This window comes from Macaca nemestrina, chromosome 5 (assembly GCF_043159975.1).
Source record: "Macaca nemestrina isolate mMacNem1 chromosome 5, mMacNem.hap1, whole genome shotgun sequence".
Taxonomy (NCBI): domain Eukaryota; kingdom Metazoa; phylum Chordata; class Mammalia; order Primates; family Cercopithecidae; genus Macaca; species Macaca nemestrina.
Genome location: NC_092129.1, coordinates 23,063,501 through 23,089,011, shown reverse-complemented (window position 1 = coordinate 23,089,011; position 25,511 = coordinate 23,063,501). Strand labels below are relative to the sequence as shown.

The following is a 25,511-nucleotide window of genomic DNA, read 5'->3' as shown; positions in this document are numbered from 1 at the left end:
GATGTTAGTAAATGTAGAAATTAAAACATCTGGCCTCAGATTTTTCTTTTCCTATATGATTAAGTTCACATAGAGTTTCAACTACAGCTTGTCTTGCTACAAAACACATTTCTGTGGTGCAGATTTGCTCATACACAATTGGTAAAAAGGAGAATGATGTCTGCTAAGTTTTCTAGATTGGTTCATAAGTACTTTCCCCCTCAACTCCCTAGACAAGGGGAGTTACAATATTGTGAATAAAATTAAAGTATTTGGCCAGCAAAGCAAAAGGCTTAGGATTACCTACTATATTAGCAGAAGCTTTTTCCAGCCTACATAAGAAAATTGTAAAAGAGTACCTGCCCTTCAGGTGCTCTTCCTTGAGAGGTGCACTTCCTTCTTTATAGACTTTCAGTTCACGCCAGGTTATGTTCCCTCCTACTCCACCTGCATGGCAACCCCTGTATCACAGAGTCTACCTCAATCTGAACACTCACCAGACCTCTAATTAAAGTACCACCAGCATTTTGACTGTGTGTGTATGTGGTTTTTAAATATCACTGTGACCACCTGTTCAGACTGTCCCAAGTTATCTCCTGAGTCACGGTTTTTGTTAGTACACTAGTTAAAATTGCATCAGTTTGAATTGAGTGTTTTTAATCCTATTCGTTCCATATGCCCTATTATTTTTAGTGCGTGATTTTCAGGAATGTCTATATTGCGTTATGGTAGAAGCACCTGTGTTAACTTTTAAAAAATTTATGAACTTAACTTTTTAGAGCAGTTTTACGTTTGCTACAAAACTGAATGGGAAGTACCAAGATTTCCCATATCCTCCATATCTTCACATGCGCACAACCTCCCCCACTATCAACGTTTTGTATCTTAGGGTACATTATTTATAATTAGTGAACCTATATTGACACACCATTGACACTCAAAAGCCATATTAGGATCACTCCTGGTGTTGTGCATTCTAAGAGTTTTGACAAATTAGTAATGACATGTATCCACCATTATAGTATATCATGCAGAGTAGTTTCACTGCTCTAAAAATTTTCTGTGCTCTGCCTGTTCAATCCATTGGACCCCTAGCAACCACTGAACTTGTTATTGTCTCTATGGTTTTGCCTTTCCCAGAATGTTATGTAATTGGAATCATGTAGTACATACTATTCAGACCATCTCTTTTTAAACTGGCTTCTTTCACTTAGTAGTATGTATTTAAGTTTCCTCTATATCTTTTCATGACTTGATAGTTCATTTTTCTTTAGTACTGAGCAATGTTCCACTTTCTGGATATATCACAGTTTAGTGCATGATTTTCCAGTGGTTTTCCAGGAATGCGTATATTTGTATTATAGTAGAAGCACCCATGTTTACTTTTTTTTGAGATGTAGTCTCACTCTGTCACCCAGGCTGGAGTACAGTGACGCGATCTCGGCTCACTGCAACCTCCGCCTCCCGGGTTCAAGCAATTCTCCTTCCTCAGCCTCCCGAGTAGCTGGGATTACAGGAGTGTGTCACCACACACAGCTAATTTTTGTATTTTTAGCAGAGATGGGCTTTCACCATGTTGGCCAGGCTGGTCTCGAACTCCTGACCTCATGATCCTCCTGTCTTGTCCCCGCTCCCCACACGCACACAGTGCTGGGATTACAGGTGTGAGCCACCGTGCCCAGCCCCACCTGTGTTAACTTTTTAAAAAATTTATGAACTTTATTTTTTAGAGCAGTTTTAGGCTCACTACAAAATTAAATGGGAAGTACCAAGATTTCCCATATCCTGCATATCCCCATACATGCACAACCTTCACCTACTGAAGGACATCTTGATACTTTCCAAGTTCTGGCAATTATGTGTAAAGCAGCTGTAGTGATATAGGAAAAACCAAAGATGCATTTTTCCCACTCTGCTCTGCACTCAGCACAGTACTTCTGACACCACATGTATGGTATTTGTTTCCCTACACACCAAGCAGTCAGTTCTGCATATTCTTCAGCAGACACCATCTGGGTGTCTGTCTTCTAATTTAATCCTGACACTGTATGTGTAGAGATAGTGTCAGAACCCACAGATTGAGGACTCACTATCACAGGACTGCCCTCCACTCCAGATGCTAATTTCAAGTCCCAGATGCTTCTTACCAACTGGCTATAAATCAGAGCTCACATAACCCCCTCCCTGGGTTTGATTAACTTGCTGGAACTCAGAAGCATCTTATTTACACTTACCCATTTGTTATAAAGGATATTAGAAAAGATACAGATGAACAGCCAGATTGAAGAGATACATAGGGGAAGGTATGAGATAAGGAATGCAGAGATTCCATGCCATCTCCAGGGGTGCCACCCTTCAGGAGGGAACTTCTACATATTCAGCTCTCTAGAAGTTCTGTAGACCTAGTATTATTTGTTTTTTAATGGAGGATTCATTATGTAGATGTGATTTTTTTTTTCTTTTTTTGAGACAGAATTTCTCTCTGTTGCTGTGGCTGGAGTGCAGTGATGCAATTTCAGCTCACTGCAACCTCCACATCCTGGGTTCAAGCGATTTTTCTGCCTCAGCCTCCTGAGTAGCTGGGACTACAGGCATAAACCACCACACCCAGCTGTTTTTGTAGTTTTAGTGAGATGTAGGATTTCACTAGGTTGGTCAGGCTGATCTTGAACTACTGGCCTCAAGTGATCCACCTGCCTCGGCCACTGAAAGTGCTGTGATTAGAAGTGTGAGCTACTGCGCCTGACCTGTTATTTGTATATTTTGGATAACAGGTTTTTTTGTTTGTTTTTAGATCAGATGTGTCTTTTACAAATATTTCTCCTGGTCTGTGGCTTGTTTTCTCATTCTCCTGCCATTGTTTTTTGGAGGGAAAAAGTTTTTAATTTTAATGAAGTCCAGCTTATCAGTCCATCATTTCATGGATTCAGCATTGATGTTATATCTAAAACATCATTGCCATAGCCAAGGTCATCTAGATTTTCTACTTTTTTTGGGAGTTTTATTGTTTTGTATTTTAGGTCTGTGATCCATTTTGAATTAATTTTTGCAAAATATATAAGGCCTGTGTCTAGATTCTTTTCTTTCCTTTCCATGTGGATGTCCAATTGTTCAGCACCATTTGTTGAAAGGGCTGTCTTTTCCGCTGTATTGCATTTTCTTCTTTGTTAAAAATCAGTTAACTATATTTATGTGTCCTATTTCTGGACTCTCTATTTTGTTGCATTGATTAATTTTATATTTTATCACTAAAACCACATTGTTTTGATTACTGTAGTCTTATTATAAGTCTTGAAGTTGGGTAATGTCAGTACTCAAACTTCGTTCTTTTCCTTTAATATTGTGATGGATATTCTGGGTCTTTTGCCTCTCCGTATAAACTTAGAATCAGTTCCTTGAGTCCACTAAGTAATATGCTAGGATTTTGATTGGGATTGTGTTGAATCTATAGACCAAATTGGAAAGAAACAACATGTTCACAGTATTGAGTCTTCTATCCATGAACATGGAATATCTATTCATTTATTTAGTTCTTCTTAGAACATTTTTAGAAGAGTTTTATAGTTGTCTTCATATAGATCCTGAACATATGTTGTTAGATTTATACCTATCTTATTTTTTGGTTGCTAATATAGATGGTAGTGAATTTTTATATTCCACTTGTTCATTGTTGACATACTGGAAAATGATTGACTTTTGTGTGTTAACCTTGTATCCTGTAACCTTGCTATAATTAGTTCCAGGAAGGTGTTTTTCGTTTGTTTTCACTGTTCTAAAGTTTAATAAAAAACACAATTTACCAGTATTTGATATCTTGTGAAAGCGTTTTTAAGTTAAGAATGGAAATGTGCGTAATACATAATCAAATGCTAGGAGGCCTCAACTCCCAGTAGGTCCACACTCAGTGTTGTTTTAGGTTCTTCAGGATCTTCTGTTAAATCTATAATGTCAATCTCCTGTTGCAGTGAACCCATCATTTAAGTAGGACTCTTGGTATTCTCTTTTAAATGTAGCTTTCTTATTGTGGGCAGTCTTAGAGTCTTCTGCTCTCTCATCATTGAGTCTGTCCTTCTTTCGAAGCATCTCTCCAGTAACATTTGTTTTTTATTCATTTTAGCTGGGGTTAGCTTGTGGGCTTACCGAGACTGTGACTGACAAAAGTGCACAGTTGGGAAAGAGGCGCGGATGGAAGTGGGAAATCAAATAATAGGCAGGCCTTACTCAGACTAAAATAAGTGTTGGATTCTAGCTTAAAGCCTGCCACCAGATGCAACTGTATAATTGAAGTACATCAACTCATTTGCCACTACAAAGACTGCCACTAGATGCAACTTAATTGTTACTTGTCATTCACTGATAGGGTTTTGATATGCATCTGCAAGCAATTGATTTATTATGGTCTCTGTGTAGTCAGACCTCTCTGCTAATGTTAATCTGTATTTGCAGTCGCTTCGTAGTGCTAGAATTACCACCGCAGCTCCACCTCAAATCACCAGGCATTGGATTCTCATAAGGAACGTGCAACCTAGATCCCTTACATGCGCAGTTCACAGTAGGGGTCACACTCCTATGAGAATCTAATGTAGCTGATCTGACAGGAGGCGGAGCTTGGGAGGTAATGCTAGCCATGGCAAGTAGCTATAAAAATAGATGAAGCTTCACTCGCTGGCCCACTGCTTACCTCCTGCTGTGCAACCCTGTTCCTAATAGGCCATGGGCCGGGGACCCATGGTCAGAGTTCTAGGCTGCCGGTTTGATTCTCTCAACACTTTCCATGTTTGCATGGTTTCTGAGGCAAAGCTGGATGTAATTTGTTTCTCTATTATTAAGGTTTTCTCCTTACCCTGGCTTTTTGCAGGAGTTTATCTTTGCTTTTCTGATGTTTAAATATAATACGCCTATTTGCAGTTTTGTTTTTTGTTTTTGTTTTTGTTTGTTTGTTTTGTTTTAGTGTTTGTCTTACTTGGTGTTTTCTGACCTTCCTGGATCTATAGTATGGTGTCTGATGTTAATTTGGGGAAATAGTTATGGTTCCTTCAAATACAGCATCTGTTCCCTTCTCTATTTTTTCTCCTACTATTCTTATTACATGTATTTACATCTTTTGTAGTTTTACCCCAGTTCTTGTATATTGTTTTTTAAGGTTTTGTTTTTTTTTTTCTCTCTCTCTTTTTCAGTATTGGAAGTTTCTGTTGTCATATCCCCAAGTTCAGGAATTGTTTCCTCAGCCAGGTCTACTCTGCTAATGAGTCCCTCAAAGACATTCTTCATTTCTGTTAGTGTTCTCAATCTTTAGCATTTCTTTTTTGTTCTTTCTTAGAATTTTTATCTCTACACTTAAATTATCTGTATGTTCTTGTATACTGTCTACATTTTCTATCATAATCTTATTAATCCTAGTTGTCGAAAATCCCTGGTCTGATAATTCTGACATTTTTGCCATATCTGACTCTGTGTCTGATGCTTTTCAGTCTCTTTCAACAGTGTTTTTTGCCTTTTTGCATGTCTTGCGATTTTTGTAGGAAGTAGACGTGATGTCCAAGGTTTAGTAAGTGTGGTAAATAGAGCTTCAGTAATGCAGTGGTAAAGTGTGCAGGGAAGGGGAAGTATTCTATAGTCCTGTGATTAGGTCTCAGTCTTTTGGTGAATTTGTTCCTCTGGATTGTGAACTTCAGTTTTCTTTTGTTTTTTTGTTTTTTTTTTTGAGATGAGTCTCGCTCTGTCGCCCAGGCTGGAGTGCAGTGGCCAGATCTCAGCTCACTGCAAGCTCCGCCTCCCGGGTTTAGCTATTCTCCTGCCTCAGACTCCGGAGTTGCTGGGACTACAGGAGCCCGCCACCTCACCCGGCTAGTTTTTTTTTGTATTTTTTGGTAGAGATGGGGTTTCACCGGGTTAGCCAGGATAGTCTCGATCTCTTGACCTGGTGATCTGCCCGTCTTGGCCTCCCAAAGTGCTGGGATTACAGGCTTGAGCCACCGCACCCGGCCTGAACTTCAGTTTTCTAAGATTTCATCTTTCCCCACCCTTAGGCGGGACAGGATGGCAGGAGGGCAATGGAGTTGGTATTTCCACAGGGAAGGCCAAAGGAGCTTGATTTGTGTATTAACCCTCCTCTCTGTGGAAGGCTGGAGTTGGCTGGAGTTGGGTTATTTCGTTTACCCCAACTAGGTTAAGCTCTGATAAAACACCAGCAGTTTAGGCTCTGGTAATATAGTTTCCCCTGAGGGCAGGCATTTTTAAGAACAGAATGCTCTGGCATATTTTAAATGGTTTCTTTTCCCCTCCCCTTGCCAGAAACAGAAGGGGATTTTCCTCTGGTACTCACTGAAGATCTTGTAGTACTCCTGGAGGTAAAACTCACAGACTGTGGAAGCCTCCTGTGTGATTGGGTCCCCATGGAATTTTTAACTCTCAGATTTGTCTACACCAAGTCTCTAGCAATTCATTAGTTACAAATTTTCCCACCCTGGCTCTTCTGCTTATGGGGTTTTGCTTTATTAGTTTATGATCATCTGTTTCTACCTATCCTTTTTTTCCAGTTTTGAAGACAGTAGTTTGCCCTGTGACCTCATTTCTCTCACAGATTTTAGAAGACTTGTTGATATTTCAGGTTTTTCAGCTTTTTATTTTATTTTTTAGGACTGAGTGGTGACTTCTGATCTCTTTACATTCCGGGCTAGAAACTGGAAGTCTGTATTAACTTTTTATAGTTTCATAACCTAGCCATCTTCCTGAGTTCCATATCTACCTTTCTGCCTGATGTCCATCTCTACTTGTATGTTCAAATGAAATCATAATCATAGACTCTAATTATATTAAGTATATCTGCTTAAGTATAACCTATTTTTCTATATAACCTACTGTTCTTCTTTATATTTACTTCTGCCCAGAATATAATCTTCCATGTTACTTAGACAAAATCTTAAACCTTGGTTATCTTTAACATTAATTTTCCATTCACATCTTTAAACAATCATTTTCTCTAAATCCTCTCACCCTGCTTCCAGTTTCTTCATTCTGTTCTCCATGCTCTATTTCAGCTCCTTGTTTCTTTTCAGCTAAATTAGTTAGAATAATTTCTTTAAATGATACATCCATATTCATTCTCAGTGAATCTTGTTCACTGCATCTAGCTTTGTCCTATTTCTTCTAGCACTCTCTTGTCTTTTTCCTCTCTTCTCTTCCCTTTCATCAGACTTGCTGAGAGTCTAGACACTAGACTGAATGCCGGGGAATATAGAGATTTACAAAGCCAAGTTCACAATTCCTGGAATTCTACAAGAAGGTTGCGACCTACATTTGTAAGTTTTCCCTTTTATTCCGCCCACTTGTAACCTATAAACTTGACAAGATATTCTTTGTATATTCTTTTTAACCTTTTAAAAAATGTTCTTTCTAGAATGCCTGTTCCTTTTTCCATTCTTGCCAGAATCTCCCTATTTCTCAAAATTCGTCTCAAAAGCCACCTCTCCAGAAAAGCCTTTTCGTCATTCGCTCAATGTCTTCATGTATTCTACTTCCTCTCAATACTTTGTACTTCACATGGCCTTTATTTTGGCTACCATATTCATTCTGTTCTATATTATAATCATCTAAAGGCTTCTCTTATGCCTCTGATTAAAATTTGAGTTTGTAAAGGGTGAGTCTGCCATCTTTGAAATAGCCTGGACCTGATAAATGCTATTTATGTAATGGTTGAATTGCATGCTTACCTTTTGGGAAAGTGTCAGTTCTTCAAGGCCTAGTTCAAGTTTACTTCTGTAACACCCTCCCTTAGCTACTGCACATGTAACTATCTTAGCACTTTGTTTCCATTGTCTTTTTTTTGGTCTTTTTGTGTGTGACACATTAAACTAGTGGGATCTTATTTTATTAACTGTAGAATCCCCAGCACCTAGCACAATGCCTAACGTATGTGCTTAGTAAATATTTTTTAAATAAATGGAAAAATAACCTCTTTTTTTGCTTTTGCAGTACCTTGTTGATATCTTTTACAGCATTTAACCACATGCTGAGTTGTTTGAAGGAATATTTATATTTCCTGCCTTCCTCTTCCAGATTTTAATCTACATGGAGGAGAGGGAATATTTTCCCTTTGAAAAGAATTTCCTTCAAAGCTTTGCCCATAGAAGCAATAATACATTTATTCATTCAACAATTATTTTGTGAGTGCTTATTTTGTGCCATTTTTTCTATGCAATAGGGAATATAAGATGGACAAGAATCCCCGATTCATGGATCTTTCTTTCTAGTTAGAGAAACATTCTATTTGTGCATATTGATTTTAGTATTAGCTGGAAATGATTACCTGTGAAGACATTTTTCTTTAGTTTTTATTTATTTACTTAGAACTTTCACTTTTATATGATTAATTTACATATAGTACTATTTACATGTTGAAGTATACTTTTAAGTCAAATAATAGCTGTTTTTCATGAAGTTTCTCCTATATCCTGGGAACCTTACATACTTTATCTTTCTTCAAAAAACGCTGCAAAGTAGGCTTTATTGTTTCTGTTTTAGAGATGAGAAAACTGGGGTTTTGAGATGATAAATAATTTGCTTTAATTATGGTGTATAACTAGGAAGCAAGAGAGCTGGAATTTAAATCAAGGTGTGTCTGTTCATACAGCCTATATGTACTCCTTATATTATACTTCATTTCCAATTTCTTCACATTTGTTCAAGACAAACTTTTAAAGTCTTACCTCCTTTTTTCTTTCCTCACAGCCACAATATGAGAACACTTCACTCCAGACACCATTTTCAGAGGAATCAGTTTCCCATTCCCAACAAGGGGAATTTGAGCAAAAGCTTGCATCTACTGAGAAAGAAGTTTTACAGCTTAATGAGTTTCTCAAACAAAGACTAAGCCTATTTAGTGAAGAGAAGAAGAAACTGGAGGAAAAAGTAGGTATTTGTAATAAAATTGAATTAGGTCAACATTTCATCAGCATATAATTATTTGTCTGTCATTTACCCTGTCAGGTGTCATACCAAGGTTATATATACACTTATGTGGAGGTGATTAATTTTGTAGAACTTTTGAGAAGCCTTCTGCTATCTGCAGAAATCCAAGGATTTTCTTTGAGGATAGAAATGCTCTTGTATATCTTTATAACAAATAGTAAAATATTTTTAAAAATCAATTGTGTACACCAAATAACTGTTCTTTTCCTTATTAAATCTATGATTTCATTTTTTTTTTTTTTTTGGCATGTTGGGCATAAAGGGTTGGTAAATGAAGGTGGCTTATCTTTAATAGTCATGCAACTTAAGTTATTAAACTGAAGCCCTTGATTCAGAATAATAAGCTAAAAGCCAAATATACAGACAGGAACACTGTTTGATCTTTCTGCCTTTATTAAAAGTATTTTCACGTATTTTATCTTATTCCATTTTATTATCATTCATGATTAAGTAGGACATGTGCTAGCCCTAATTTATTGAAGAGGTACAGATCCATGAGCTGCATAGTGGCAGCAGTGGTTTTAGCCTTCTCTTTTAATCTACTCAGCTTAGTTTTGAGCCTCCCATTCAAGTGGTCATAGAGCAGATCACCATGATTTTCTTTTTTCTTGCTCATCAGTGCTTACTTTATTTTTTTCAATTTTAGTTCCATAGTTTTTGGGGAACAGGTGGTTAGTTACATGGATAAGTTCTTTAGTGTTTTTTTCTGAGATTTTGGTGTACCTGTCACCTACACATTGTACACTGTACCCAATGTATAGTCCTTTGTCTCTCACACCCCTTCCCGCCATGTTCCCAAAATCCATTATAGCATTGTTGTGCCTTTGCATCCTCATAGCTTAGCTCCCAGTTAAAAGTGAGAACATATGCTGTTTGGTTTTCCATTTCTGAGTTACTTCACTTAGAATAATAGTCTCCCACTCCATCCAGATTGCTATGAATGCCATTATTTTGTTCCGTTTTATGGCTGAGTAGTATTTCATGGTATACATACACAGACACACACACACGCGCGCGCGCGCGCACGCCACATTTTCTTTTTCAATTCATTGGTTAATAGGCTGATTCCACATTTTTGCAATTGCAAATTGTGCTGCTGTAAACATGTATGTACAAGTGCTTTTTATGTAATGACTTCTATTCCTCTGGACAGATACCTAGTAGTGGGATTGCTGGATCAAATGGTAGTCTTACTTTTAGTTGTTTAAGGAGTCTCGACACTGTTTTCCCTTGTTGTTGTACTTGTTTACATTCTCACCAGCAGTGTAAAAACATTCCCTTCTATTTCATACCAACATCTATTTTTAAAAATTTTTAAATTATGACCATGCTTACAGGAGTAAGATGGTATCTCATTGTGATTTTAATTTGAATATCCCTGATAATTAGTCATGTTGAACATTTTTTCATATGTTTGTTGGTCATTTGTATATCTTCTTTGAGAATTATCTATTTATGCCCTTAGCCCGCTTTTTGATGGGGATTATTTGTTTTTTCTTGCTGATTTGTTTGAGTTCCTTATAGATTCTGGATATTAGTCCTTTGTCGGATGCATAGTTTGTAATATTTTCTCCCACTTTATGGGTTGTCTGTTTACTCTGACGATTATTTCTTTTGCTGTGCAGAAGCCTTTCAGTTTAATGAGACCCCATCTACTTATTTTTATTTTTGTTGCATTTGCTTTTGGGTTCTTGGTTACAAACTCTTTGCCTAAGCCAGTGTCTAGAAGAGTTTTTTTGATGTTATATCCTCTAGAATTTTTATGGTTTCAGGTGTTAGGCTTATGTCTTTGGTCCATCTTGAGTTGATTTTCGTATAAAGTGAGAGATGAGGATCTAGCTTTATCCCAGCACCATTTGTTAATAGGGTGTCTTTTTCCCACTTTATGTTTTTGTTTGCTTTTTTTTTTTTTTTTTTAAGACGGAGTCTCGCTCTGTCGCCCAGGTTGGAGTGCAGTGGCGCGATCTTGGCTCACTGCAATTCTCCTGCCTCAGCCTCCCGAGTAGCTGGAACTACAGGCGCCCACCACTGAGCCTGGCTAATTTTTTGTATTTTTAGTAGAGACAGAGTTTCACCGTGGTCTCGATCTCCTGACTTCATGATCTTCCCGCCTCAGCCTCCCAAAGTGCTGGGATTACAGGTGTGAGCCATCGCACCCGACCAATTTTTCCTCACTCTTTAAGTTGATACCTGTATATTATATAAAATAGCTATCACTTCCACTCCTCACAGACTAGCCTTAAACAGGGGAAGACCCTCACTAATCAGTGTTGCCGGAGAGGGGGAATTTTCATATCTTTGTACTAGTTTAACTCATTTTTTTTGTTGTTAGCATCCTTCAGGCTTCAGGGGAGTATTCTAGGTCCCATCAGTACTCAGACAAGCGAAATTTCAGCCAGTCCCTTGACCAGACTTCTGAAAAGTCAGATTGTTGGATGTTCTGTCCATTGCTTTCCCTGTACAGGGAGAAAGTTGAATCTGTCTTCACTCATTGCTGTGTGCTGAGCTGGAGCTGTGAACTATGGAAACTGCTAGCCTAGACCATCATCTCTGATCTCAGTGATCCCAGGCAGCAAGAGTGTCGTGGTCCTATTAGTGTTCCAAGACAGGCAAGGCAGAAGGCAGTCTTCTGAACAGCACCCAGAAAAGTTGGGATGTTGGATGTGTGATCCAACTATTTTCTTTCCCAGCAGGTTTCCTTCTGATCATATGCTGTATTGGGGGTAGGATTATAGAAGGTGTCTTGCATTTCCTTAATTGCTTCAATGTGCCTGATTTTGCATTCACCCAGAGTACAATAGCTTCTTGACTAATTTTTGGATTTCTTAAAAAGGGAATTTGTCCATGTTGGGGGTTTTATTATTTTTTTAATTGAATCCACATGTTGGGGGGAAGGAGAGTCCAAGACTTGCTCTTCTGCCATCTTGCTGACAGTACTCCCCAGGTCTTTAAAAATATAAATCAAATTCTTCCCATGGCCTGAAATACATTTCCTAATTATATATCCGTAGGTTCTGCCAATCTTCCTCTGATAAACTGTGTATTGATACCCTGGGTGTTACAGTTGCTCATACAGCTCAGGCTTTGTTTCTGGTATCAGGATCTTTACACAGAGTGGCCTTTTGGCGTGGTAAATACGTGGCTGCTTTTTTTCTCCCACTTTCAAGTCATCTATTTATGTGTTCAAATCTAGCTTAATATTTTTCCCTTCTACTCCTCCTTTCATATGCTTATAGAATTTTATTCTTTTTTTTCCAGGGCTCAACCCAATTTGTATAATCCTTATTTTTTAAATTTCTCTCTAAGCTCCTTGAAGGCAGGGGGATTGTATTTGAATGTGTCACTGTGGCATATGTAGCACCATTCATGGTGCCTGGCATATTGAATGTATTCTGTCAGGTAATTTTTGCCAGGATGGAAGAGAAAACAGTAAGGTAGACTAGGGAAAAAACAATGAGAGAGAGATCAAAGTTGTCAGAGTGGGTGCCTAATGGAGCAAGTTCATAGGAGACATAGGGAAGGGTTGATAACAGATGCAAATATGGTAGAGTTACTCTTGGAAAAGAAGAGGAGTAGCTTCTGTGTGAGTGAGGCAATTAAGAATGGAAATGTATATACCAGAGAAACTTGAGTAGAGGGGATAAATGTAGAGGGCAGAGTTTGTGTCAGAGCATATGGAGATGACTTCAGTTCTTGAAGGGAGCGCATAGGTTAGTAAGAACAGGCTCCTTGGTAACAAATCAACTAAACAAACAGCACTTTGGGTCCACACAAGATTGGATCATATTGGTTTTTTTGGCATTTACTCTGTAATCCTTATCAAAGACAGATTCTATGACAGAAAAAACAATGTGGTAATAATAATAGAATTCTTTTGAGTTCTTTCTTTAAAGAGACAGACAATAAAGAAAAGTAACCATTTGTGAACCTCTTATAAAACTTGTCCTTTCTGTTACCTTCTAGGAATGATATCAGTATTGCATCATTCCTCTTTGAAAAGAAAAGCTTAGCCTTGTATGAATAGAATAGAGAAGATTTACTAATGACACCTCATTTATCTGGAGGTGATTAATGCAGTTCAGACTTGAGTAACCTCTATTTGTATGGAACAACACAAAACTTGGCAGTTCAAAAAAAATGAAACACCAAAAAACAAAACAGTGAGCTTGTCATCTGTGAGCAGGGCTGAAAAAAAACCCAAGACCCAGTGAATATGTATGATCAACATGTGACCAACAAATAACAGAGACAGTGTCCCGTAGGAGAGTGTTGGCAGCAATTTGTGATCAAGGGAAGCAAGCTTGACGTGACAGCAAAGAGAGTTGGCCAACCAAAAGAAAAAGAAGAAAAGTAGGACATCTTTGCACACAGACCTATGCCAGTCACTGCTTTTTGAGGCATCATTTTGTCACATTTAATACATTTAGACAGTTGAGTCCAAGTTAGCATTAAGTAAACATAGGTTGCTTTATCATGTTTACCTCTGTAATGTACAGGGTCATTTGCTAAGGCTAGAGCAGGCTTGGTTGATGGGAAATCCAAGCACAGCTGGTTACTGAAATAAGAACCTGATAATGAGTCATAAGGAAGAACTGAAAGAAAGTTGATTTTCAGTCAGATGATCTAGATTCAAATTCGACTTCTGATTTTATGACTTGTTAAGTCACTAAAGATCTTTGGGCCTCACCTGTATTAAGGGAGTTGTATTATATGGTCACCACCAGTGCCAACAGTATGTAAGGTTTTCCATTCTGATAGATCACAGGGTAAACTGTCACACCAGCACATTTACCTTTAATCCTAAGAAAGCCTCAAGACATAATAGGATGTGTTTGTCTTACCAGTGTTGCTCCTTACCAAAGGTCATAAGTAGATGCTAACGTCACTGGTGAAATGAATAATTTTTCCACATGAAGTTTTAAAAATCGTTACACATTAGACCTGAAAGAAATTAGAAAATGCATGAAAGAAACTAGTTTCTTTCAAATTTTATTAAAGCTAAAGAACAAGTATTGGCTTTAATAAAATTTGAAAGAATAATCCATCTTACTTCTAATTATTGCCAGTTATTTTCCCAGTGAATATGGGAAAACACTGTAAAAATATTTTAGAACCCTGTAAGTTTGAAAAGAGGATTAAATGTTTGGAAGATTGGTAATTTAAGGTAAATAGGAGTAAATATGAAAGAGCTTTGGCTATGAGATATGAAATTTAAAGATTGCATATTTCATGGAATGGTAGGTAAAAAGTACCTGAAAATCTGACTTTCAGCCTGTATGAATTGGGATTTACTAGAATCATTATCATGTGTGTACATACCATGATATGTACACGTTATCAGTTGTACATACCAACTGAAATATGTGTTCAGTTACCATACTTTATCAATCCTAAAATGACATCAATAGTAAGACACCTTTATTTTATGGTTTTTAGAAAGAAAATATGCTGCAAATTCAGTTATGACACAGTGCCTTAAACAGTAGTGTTGCTTGAGGTGTGGATTAGTTTCACTAGTCCATTATCTGCCCCTAAGTATTTGGTATATTCTTTCAGCTTTAGTTGCATTGTTTGGTGCATGATAAGCAATTTCTTTGCAAGTCTGTTAGTAATGAAATAGTTTTAGTTACTTGCAGTATCTTCCTCTCTTCGTTCACATAAAGCATTTGGGTATAGCTATGCAAAAACTAAGAAATCGGAGTCATTCCTTCAGAGATTAATACTTCATTGATTTCAAAGGCTTTTTTTCTGTGCCTGTCTGGGCACCCAGTAACATTGTTCCATACTAAATTATAATGTAACATTGTTTAGGCATTTTAGACATCATTTAAACTCAACACATAGTTTGTACATATATATAACAATATTGAAATGACAAGGATATGAACAGCCTTGACCAAATTTGCACATGTGTAGGCAATAAAAACTACATCACTACTGCCCCCTGATTGATGGCAATTTATAGGATGCCATCCATGGTAAAAGCAAATACCCCCTAAACTCTTGATTTCAGTGACATAAATTTTTTTAGGTGTAAATCTTTTTTTGTTTTTTGTTTAAATTGAGACAAAGTCTTGCTCTGTCGCCCAGGCAGGAGTGCAGTGGCACAATCTCGGCTCACTGCAACCTCTGCCACCCTGGTTCAGGTGATTCTCATACCTCAGCCTTTCAACTAGCTGGGACTACAGGCACGTGCCACCACGCCCAGCTCATTTTTTTGGTATTTTTTTAGTAGAGACAGGGTTTTGCCATGTTGGCCAGGCTGGTCAGCCCACTTTGGTTTCCCAAAGTGCTGGGATTACAGGCATGAGCCACCACACCCGGCAAGTGTAAATCTTAGAATGAAATAAGGTAAATTTTTTTTTTTTTTTTTTTTTTTGAGACGGAGTCTCGCTCTGTCGCCCAGGCTGGGGTGCAGTGGCCAGATCTCAGCTCACTGCAAGCTCCGCCTCCGGGATTCCCGCCATTCTCCTGCCTCAGCCTCCTGAGTAGCTGGGACTACAGGCGCCCGCCACCTCGCCCGGCTAGTTTTTTGTACTTTTTAGTAGAGACGGGGTTTCACCGTGTTAGCCAGGATGGTCTTGATCTTCTGACCTCGTGATCCGCCCGTCTCGGCCTCCCAAAGTGCTGGGATTACAGGCTTGAGCCCCCGCGCCCGGCCGAAATAAGGTAAATATTAATTGAGTTGCTAGTGGCCTTCGCTATAACCTGAAACTGTTGGTGAATTCAGCAGTGTCTAATAGTAAAGTGTTGGTTTTGCTACATCTTTTAATGACTCAAAACTAATGAAGATTCGTAATTGTTTTCTTCAGCTTAAAACTAGAGATCGATACATTAGTAGTCTGAAAAAGAAATGCCAGAAGGAATCTGAACAAAATAAAGAAAAGCAGAGAAGAATCGAGACCTTGGAAAAGTATCTGGCTGATCTTCCAACTCTAGATGATGTACAGAGTCAGAGTCTACAGGTAACATGAAATAAAATGCTTATCTTTAAATGACATGAAAACATGTTAACTTGACTCTTTAGAAACTTGGCTAACTATAAATTAAATCCATGTGTTTAATTGCTGTTTTGGGGACTTAATTCTAATAAGAAACTTTGTTTATCTAAGCATGCATAAGTAGATATTTCTTGTCAGTTAATAAGTGATTACCTTCCTATTGATCCTGTGTTGTAACTCTGTTAACTACTGTAGAAGTTAGTTTCTAAACCAGTCTGCCAACCCCTACCCCATACACACACATGCACACACCCCCAGTTCTGGTGCTTTCCAACAGTCTCTAGGATTCACCAAGGCTCTACAAGACCTTTTGTTAAGTATCTTTCTTGATATTTATTTTCTTCATTCTTCTTAACCTTTATATATATATTTTTTTCTTACACCTTGACCTATGACCTCAATTCACTCCTCTGACTTCTACTTTTTTTTTTTTTTCTTAACAATACCTCAGAGTCTTTCTCCTAACTCAGGTGAGGCCCACTGTCTTGAAACCTTATTTATAAATCCACTAGATCTACTCTTCATTCTCTTCCCAGAGTTGTTCTAAGCCAGGGATTCTCAACCTCAGCACTATTGACATTTGGAGGCAGATAATTTTTTGTTACAGGGGTCTGCCTTGATCATTGAAGGGTGTACTTCTACATCCATATATCTGCCCTCTACCCACTAAGTGCCAGTAGCAGTGCTCCTTCTCCTTTATCCCAAACCCAAAATGTAAACAGATATTTCCAAATGTCCTCTGGGGGTAAAATTACCCTCACTCGAGAGTCATTAGTCTAATCTAAGGAGTGTCACTGTGCATCCTGTAAGACCTATGTTGCATTCTCTGTTTATTTTACATTAATTTATAATTTGTAAAAACTAAGATTAAAGTCAGGAAGGAACTTAAGGACTGCAGGAGGTTGCATGAGCAGGAACAGAGGGCAATGTGTATTAGAAAATATGTAAGAAAATACCTAACATCCATTGGGGTGGCAGTTAAGGGTCTTGAACAGATATTTGTACACCCATGCTTATAAGATAATTATTCACAATAGGCAAAAGGTGGAAGCAGCCCAAGTGTCCATGACTAGATACATGGGTAAACTAAAGGTGGTATATACACACAGTGAAATACTGTTCGCCTTAACAAGGAGAGAAACTCTGACACATGCTATCATGTGGATTAACCTGGAGGATATTTTGCGAAGTGAAATAAGCTAGTCACAAAAAGACGAATACTGTATGATTCCACTTAATGAGATACCTTAAGAATTCAGTCACAGAGACAGAAAGTGGAAAGTTGGTTACCAGGGAATGGGGGGAGGGATAGATGGGGAGTTGTTTAATTGATACAGAGGTTCAATTATGCAAGATAAAGAGTTCTGGAGATTAGTTGCACAATGTGAATATACCTAACACAACTGCACTGTACACTTGAAAATTGTTAAGACAGTATAAAGTTGTATATTTATTACAATTAAAAGAAAAATAAGTTTAAAATTAACCTTTCTTAGTCTTCTACAAATTTCTAACCCCATTCTCTTCCTTGTAATTCCATTCTTGTAGGTGCCTTTCACACAGAGGAGATGGAGTGCTAATACTCTAGATAAAATGCAGTGTGATTTTTTTTTTTTTAGCTACAAGTCTGTCAATCCCTGCCAACACGGTAACAGTTTCTAATAGAAGCATATTTAATATTTCATGTGTAATGAACTGTAAAAAAATTTCTCCTTAGCTGCAGATTCTGGAAGAAAAAAATAAGAATTTACAAGAGGCTTTGATAGATACAGAAAAAAAAATTGAAGAGATCAAAAAGCAGTGTCAAGATAAAGAGACACAGTTAATATGCCAGAAAAAGAAAGAAAAGGAGTTAGTAACTACTGTTCAGAGGTAAGAAAATTTTCTGAATCCTTTTATGTTATTTTATTCATATTTTTCATAAAACATTTTACTTAAACTAATTTATAAGTTATTTTACTCTCCTTAATTTAAAGATGTACTACAGGATGCTCATCCCTTTTCCAAACTGCTTGTGAGCAGGAATGTTTTAGATTTCAGATTTTTTTGGATTTTGGAATATTTGCCAAGTACTTACCCACTGAGCATCTCTAATCTGACAATCCAAAATCTGAAATGCTCCAATGAGCATCTCCTTTGAGCATCATTTCCATGCTCAAAAAGTTTTGGATTTTGAAACATTTCAGATTTCAGGTTTTTGGATTAGGGAGTCTCAACAATATATTGATATCTTGCCAAAAGTTTCTGTTGAAAATAGTAAAAATAAAAACTCATACAAATGAAGACTGAAAATATTAATACAAACCCTTTATCTAATGGCTTTATCAAAAAAAATAAGTAAAAATTGTAAACAACAAAAAAGGGGCCAGCAAAATACTCGAACTGCACTCCTTAATGGAATATATCAAATTGAAGTAATTGGCTCCTATTTCCCTTTACTGCAAGTAAAAGATACAGCAGTTTTGCCATCTATCTTCCAGATTTACTTACATATCTTGCCTCATGGGACTCAATTAATACAGTTGTAAGTACAATGAATACCATTTGCAAATTCAGTTTGTGTTTATTAAACTTGGAAATTAATATTGGATCCCTGAAAAACCTAAGGAAGTATTTTATATGTATAGATATGGATGTTCTGTTTTGCAAAACTTAAACCTTAATATTACCAACTATAAATAGATAAAACTATCCTGAAGAATAAAACAACAAAGGAACAGAAGCGAAATGCAAGAAATACAATCTTCATACTTACATCAATTTTACAATTCAATTTATTCTTAGCTTTTAAATAAAAATCCATCTGATTCCATGTTAATTTCATGTTAATATTGCTTTACTACTACTTTGAGTCTTAAATATGCCTTGTCCTACTTTTTTCTTTGGGTTTCAACGCCAAAAAATTTTTGATTTCTGGGACAATTCAGTTTGAATGAGAAAACATATGTTTCTCATCATCTCAGCTCCCAAAACAAACCATATACCTTTAATTCTGCTTTTGTCTCCTATTTCTGCTGCTTGTTCTTAAATTTTCCTTTTTATAACTTTTCATCTTATGCCCTGTTCTTTAGTGTCAGAACAACTTTCTGATCTGCACTAATTCAACCATATAGCTTTTTCTTTCATCCTTACTGATAAAATGAAAAGAGACACTATATCTGATCTGTCATATAGAGCATTATAATTATAAATTAAAGCTGTGTTGCTTTAGGAACAGAATTAGCCACACCTGAAAATAATTTGAGTGTTGCTTTGTTCTGTTGTGTGCTTTTAGATTGTATGCTTTTCTTTTATTTAGACTTTATCTTTTATTAGGTTTTGTGGTAACACTGAACCTTATATTCTTGTTTTGGAAAGATTAGTACGGTGCATTTCAGATAACATTTTCCACTTTTAAATTTCATCTTGATACTATCAGAGATGATACCATGTCCAAAAATTTCTCTTGGTTTCAAATAGATATAAAGGATCAAAGGGTTGAGGATGGTATCACAGTTTTTTCAGCTCTATAAGATAATATTCCTTGAGTTCCAAAGAACTTCAGATGTATATGTGACTGTGAATTATATAATTACATTTATCTGTTTTATATAATATTTCTAAGCTTCCTGTTCTATGAATACTTAAGAACATTTGCAATTTATACATTAAATAAGAAAAGCTTCCCATTAGACCTGAAAATTAAAGTGAAAAAGATGGGTGAGCTCCTTAGTAATGCAGTAGTAGGTACCACTTTAAGAGATACTTTACTTTTTGAATTAAACATGTTATATAACCTAAAAATGTATAAATGAAATAAAATTTATTGGGCATTTTTCCATGACAGTTCCTCTCTTCATAGCTGGCTCATTTTTTTATTTGAAAGACTTTAATATTTTAAATACATATTGTTTCTCATGAAATGTCTGGAAGTAGTGTCTTGACACTGAATTGGTAAAACAAAACAAACAAAAATCTCATTCTGAAATAGAAATAATTTGTTTTACACTTCAGACTGAAAAAAGCAAATAATTATGACAATGTATTACACAGCAGTACACTACATCGATAATAAATACAAATGTCTCTGGCGCCATTATTTGTAAACGTCTGAGGCCCTTATTGTACCATCTAGGACTGTCAGTTCTCTTTTCACAATCTGGATAGGGCATTTCTTCTGTTTTTGAAAGACAAAGCATAGAATAGCCATAATTCTTGAAAAAAAGAAAAATAATGAAAATATCAAAACCCAATTTATAAGAAGTCTTCCTTTTAGTACTCTGCAATGCTTGAGTATGACTCAAGCTAAAGTAGAGCTATTTCCGGTTTCTTGCTGCTATTATTTTGGTTTTGTTTTGGTAATTATTGTCTAATGATGTGACTTCTTTTAACCAAACATTACTATTCTTTCTTTCTAGCACCTTCCCCCTCTGCCCCTTTTGCCTTTTTATTTTGAATCTGCAGTCTTACTTTTGTTGTTTCCCCTTCTAAAATGCAACTGTGTTCCATGGATAGCATAAGAAAGTGTTCTGTCAAGTTATAATGAAGAAGAACTCATGAACACAGAGAAGGGAACAACAGACACTAGGGCCTACTTGAAGGTGGAGGGTGGGAGGAAGGAGAGGAGCAGAAAAAATAACTTGGGTAGTAGGCTTAGTACCTGGGTGACAAAATAATCTGTACAGCACACCTCCATGACACGAGTTTATCTGTGTAACAAACCAGCATGTGTACCCACAAACCTAAAGTAAAAGTAAAAAAAAAAAAAAAAAAAGGAAATGAAAGAGAAATGTAATTCTGATGGTTTAGGCAACAGCCATTCTTACAAGCAAACTTCTGCTGAGCTTAGAATAAAGGACAAAAGATGTGTATACATATTCTTAGGTTCTGTGCAACAGTCATCTTAATCAAGGAACTCTGCTTTTAGAGGAAAAGTAAAGAACACAAGTTAGACTTCAGAGCTCAGATTTGGGTAATGAAGAACTTCATCTGGGCCTAAGGATGTCACATACTGAGCAACTCTGGACTCTGGTCTCAAATTTGCCATTTCTGAAAAGATCAGCCTCTAGCTAACTATGGACCCTTCTTACTTGTATGAAATATAAGTAACACTTTTTCATATACTGTCTGTGGGTCTTGATTATTGGTTGATTAAAAAATACAGAACCTAAAAAGGACATCATTTATGTTGAAATCATTACCAATATCAGCAAATAGAGCTTATTTTCATCATATAATTGTCTTTTGAAATAGTTTGCAACAAAAAGTAGAAAGATGCCTTGAAGATGGAATCCGCCTTCCCATGTTAGATGCAAAACAGCTTCAGAATGAAAATGATAATCTCAGACAACAAAATGAGACTGCTAGTAAGGTCAGTAGATACCTTTGATCATAAACGTGAAATCTATACTAAGTGGATATGTGTGTATAGATACATAATTTATAGCTACTTTATGTGATTTATATTTTGTAAATATTTAATTGCTTATATAATTTGCAGTTTGAATGTCTTTGTTTGAAGGACCATAGCAATTCAAACAAAATTAAATAATTGAAATAAAAATCAAAACAAAAGGATATCTTTTTCCTTCCTTAATTATTCAGTCTGTCTCAAAGTTACTCTTAAAAATTGTATAAATTTGAGAAAAGTTTTATCAAGAACTAGAGGAAGTCTTTTGTAGTTTTATACTTGTGTGATCCAAATCATAAGAATACTTTCAGTTTTTTAAAAAGACCCTTCTTAAAAATAAATTTATAAATTTCTGTGCTGTATTTTCTTGAAATGTTGGTACTTTTAAGAAGCAATGTAAAAATTATTTGAATCAGATGTATTTATTTTTTTGTTTTAGATAATAGACAGCCAACAAGATGAGATTGACAGAATGATTTTAGAAATTCAGGTAAGGAATATTTTGTGCTTATTTTAATTTAGCTATATTCTGATATACTCTTAATGCTTATTTAACCTGCAGATATTAAAGCATGCATATATTGTATGGAAAGATAATATGTATAGCACTGAGGTAGAGTTGCAAATTCTTTAATATTAATCTTCCAGTTTTTGCTGTTTGGTAAATTAATCCTTCAAAAATTATAAAGATTCATCAGTGAACAAGTCACATGCCTGACCATTCTAGTGGGGTGAGTTGGAGAGAATACAAAACCAATATAATGAATGCCAGGTGCTATGAAAAAAATTGCTGTTAAAAATGTTATTTTAAAAAGTAGGCTAGAGAGTGCTACATTTAATAGAGTGGTCATGATGTTTTTCCTGAAGAGGCAATATTTGAGCAGGGATCTTAATGAAGACATCCAGGGCAAGAGCATTTCAAGCAAAGGGAGCAACAAATGCCCTTTATATACCTGGTATGCTCTAAGAACAGCACAGTCTGTTAGCCTGGAGTTCAGGAATTGTGAGGCCGTTATTCTAAGTGTAATGGGAAGCCATTGGACATCTTTTGCTGAAAAATGTTTAGCTCTATACCTCCTAATTTTACTGTTACTTCTTAAAATCAAAGTAAAAGTAGTAAATGATTTGCTATTATATACAGTCTTTGTCTTTTGGTTGTATTATTTATCAATAAATGTATGAGCCTGATGGATTGATTGACAGAGGTTATAAACTTTATTTTGTATTCCTACAGACATAACTTCAGTTGTTCCATAACCCATTAGAATCTCTAGATTGTTAGATTTCCTCAGCCATTGTTATGTGACTTATTCTAGACCATAATTCAAGAAATTTCTATTTTACTTGGGCAAATTTTCCGAGAAGTAAATCTAATACAAGTTATCTCAATCTAAATTAAGAATAATCAACACGTGAACTTTGGCATTGAAACTTTAATGATTTGTAAGATTTCATTTATCATATACTGTCACATTATAGGTGTTCAGTATATATTTGCATTCATTGAAATGTGCATTTTCTCCCCATTTGTGGAGACATCTTACTGCAATTTACTCTTACATGTTAACCAAGTCTGTAGTCACATGTAAATATGTCATGACCATACATAAATGAATACGTAGAAGAATATGCAATTATAGGCCTTACTGTTCTTTGTTATTAAAATGCTTCAGCAAACACAAACCTTTTATTTCTTCAAACTATGTAGAGAATTGAAATAAAATTAATGAGATGCATTTATTTCCAAATATTGGGGCCTAGACACTATAATCATTAATTCTGTTGTCCTTTGAATCAATGACTTTTTTGGATTTCTTTTCTTTTTTGTTCTTAGCATCTCATTTGCCCATTCTGACCATCAAGGTCTGCACATCTAGAGACAGAGATCTATAGATTTAGGTCACAGAGACAGACAATAAATGTTGATAGCTGGTCGAAATAGCTATATTTGTGAACGTGGTATTTGAATAGCAAAGCTGGAGATGAATATGACTCACATAATGAGAAAATTATTTACTAGTTTTAAACTCATGTTATTTTTTGGCCCCTTATCATTTAAAAAGACAGAAATTTTGTTTGTATTTGGTCGTTTTTGATGACCTTTCTCTAAAAGGTATATGCTCTATAAAAACCTGAAAATATTGCTTATTCTGAAAAGAGGAACACTAATTATTTCCCTAGCATTGGAAACACTGAAAAGAACACTTTGGGTTGAAAAAATATTCCTGTTGCTTTCTATTGTGGTTAATAGACATAATTAATGGGTGTATTATCAAACTGATATACCTAATAGAGCAACTCCCTTCACTTCCTACTTCTTTAAAGCTGTGTGATTTTTCCTTATCTGCTTACATAAAGAATGGCCAGCTTGTACCTATGTAGATTATGATGTCCTTTCCATATGCTATAGCTCTGTTTTTGAATTTCTTCAAATACCTTTGCCTATCTAAAATAACACAAAATACTATATAATTAACGATAGCAGAGAGCCTCCCAATTATTTTTAATTATGCATTTTGACTATCACTGTAGTATTAATTTTATGTAAAAGCTCATTGTCGCTATAGTTTGGATATTCTTTCTTCCTCCACAGTGCTTGGATGTTTTTCCATTTTGGAGTATTCAGTAGGCAAAGATAACTTGGTACTGTTAGAATTTCATGTGTTACTGCCTCTTTATGTCTTTGCAAATTGTCGAGAACACCAAATTTGTTTGAAGTTCATTTGTCTTGATTTGGTGCACTGCATTTCCTTGGTAATAAGCAAGTTATTCATATAGTTTAAATTTACTCCCAAAAGGGAAAAATAAAATCCCAGGCTATGTACATTTTATGTCCAATTTATAGGAGATAAAAATAGGGCATTGTTTCATATTTAGATGCTGTGTTCAAAATACAGCTATAGTTTATTATTTTGCCACAAAAGTCAAATAAATACTTACCTGTTACAGGTCACTGGCACGTTTATTTATTCACAGCTTTCAAAGTTGGAGAGAAATCATTCCTCTACTAGTTATACTATATTTGTTGTTGAATATAGAAAAAGTAATACTTCATATAAAAGTATATGCTAATTTGGAAATTGAGTTTAGTGCTGTAAAAATACAGATGTATCTACTGTTTTGTTCAACTGTCTAGGTCATATTGTTAACTGGCATAAATACCTTGTTTACTCATTGACCTTTTAGAAGTGTTACCCTTTGTTATATCCATAAAACTAGTAGAGCTAGCCTGGCTGCTTCTCCTATAGGTTTTTTCTTCTGTCAGTATACAGTATATAAAGACATTTTGCGGTAGAATGTTCCGTGTCAGTTCCATGAACATATGGCTACAGTCAGAATATGATTGAGTTCTTCATTGGGCATTACCTTCCTTCTTACTTATTTCTCAAAAGCACATTTCACATCCGTAAGCCTTTTTCAGTGAGCTGTTATTGTAATCTTTTGGCAGAGGACGTAGAGGTTTGTAATGTTTGCTTGTTTTCTCTGACATTAAAATATTTACTAATTGCAAGAACTTAGGCATTTAAATGGCGTATCTGAATTGACAGCTATCAATAGAAAATTATACTATGACAGAAGACAGAATAATACGTTAGAGGACATTTAAGACTGTTTACTCGGGCGTGGTTGGAACCACCAATCTCCAAACTGTGACAGTCTGTTCTATTTATAACACATCGAGATGTTCCCACAGCCTAAGAAAATTCTATTCCAATTTTTAGCAAATCTCTTAAATCCTTCATCTAGCAGTTTTTCTCAGTAGAAATAGTGGGAAAATGGATCATAAGTCAATAGAGTGTCTTATAGGTAGAACATAACTCTTTTAAATATCGATTGCTTTAGTGTTTTCCCATTAACATTGTGTGATGTTTATCTCCTATTTTTTTGTTATCCGAATTGTGTTATGTCTTGAAATAAAGTACTTTTTCTAAAGTTTAATTTTGGAAGCATTTACTTCTGTAAAATTGCTTATGATGAGTGAAAAACTAAAAGTATTCTTATCAGAAGTTAATACTAAATTTTGAAAAACCTACCAGCCAAATAATGCCTTCTATGAAAAGTAGCTTAAAAAAAAAACACTCACTGTAGTCTCTGTGCTGGTAAAGAGAACAGTCTTTACTGTTCATGTAGATCTGTTGTATGCATGTTATAGTTGCATAATTAAGATATGT

General features: G+C 35.9%; 1 protein-coding gene and 1 long non-coding RNA gene across 16 annotated transcripts in view; one reads left to right on the top strand and one right to left on the bottom strand.

Annotated features, from left to right (window-relative positions):
- LOC105465504 (centrosomal protein 85 like) overlaps positions 1-25,511 on the top strand; it is a 311,447-nt gene that overhangs the window by 198,614 nt on the left and 87,322 nt on the right. For all 14 annotated transcript variants that reach the window (XM_011713950.2, XM_011713949.3, XM_071096359.1 and 11 more), the window contains 5 exons: positions 8,710-8,889; positions 15,762-15,914; positions 17,668-17,822; positions 21,183-21,300; positions 21,779-21,829. In XM_011713950.2, coding sequence (XP_011712252.1) covers positions 8,710-8,889; positions 15,762-15,914; positions 17,668-17,822; positions 21,183-21,300; positions 21,779-21,829 — 657 coding nt within the window. The remainder of the gene's footprint in view (positions 1-8,709; positions 8,890-15,761; positions 15,915-17,667; positions 17,823-21,182; positions 21,301-21,778; positions 21,830-25,511) is intronic.
- LOC105465503 (uncharacterized) overlaps positions 1-25,511 on the bottom strand; it is a 63,845-nt gene that overhangs the window by 30,036 nt on the left and 8,298 nt on the right. For both annotated transcript variants that reach the window (XR_977557.3, XR_977554.3), the window contains exons 2-3: positions 13,807-13,890; positions 8,688-8,803 (exon numbers count right to left, since the gene is read on the bottom strand). This is a non-coding gene — a long non-coding RNA (uncharacterized lncRNA). The remainder of the gene's footprint in view (positions 1-8,687; positions 8,804-13,806; positions 13,891-25,511) is intronic.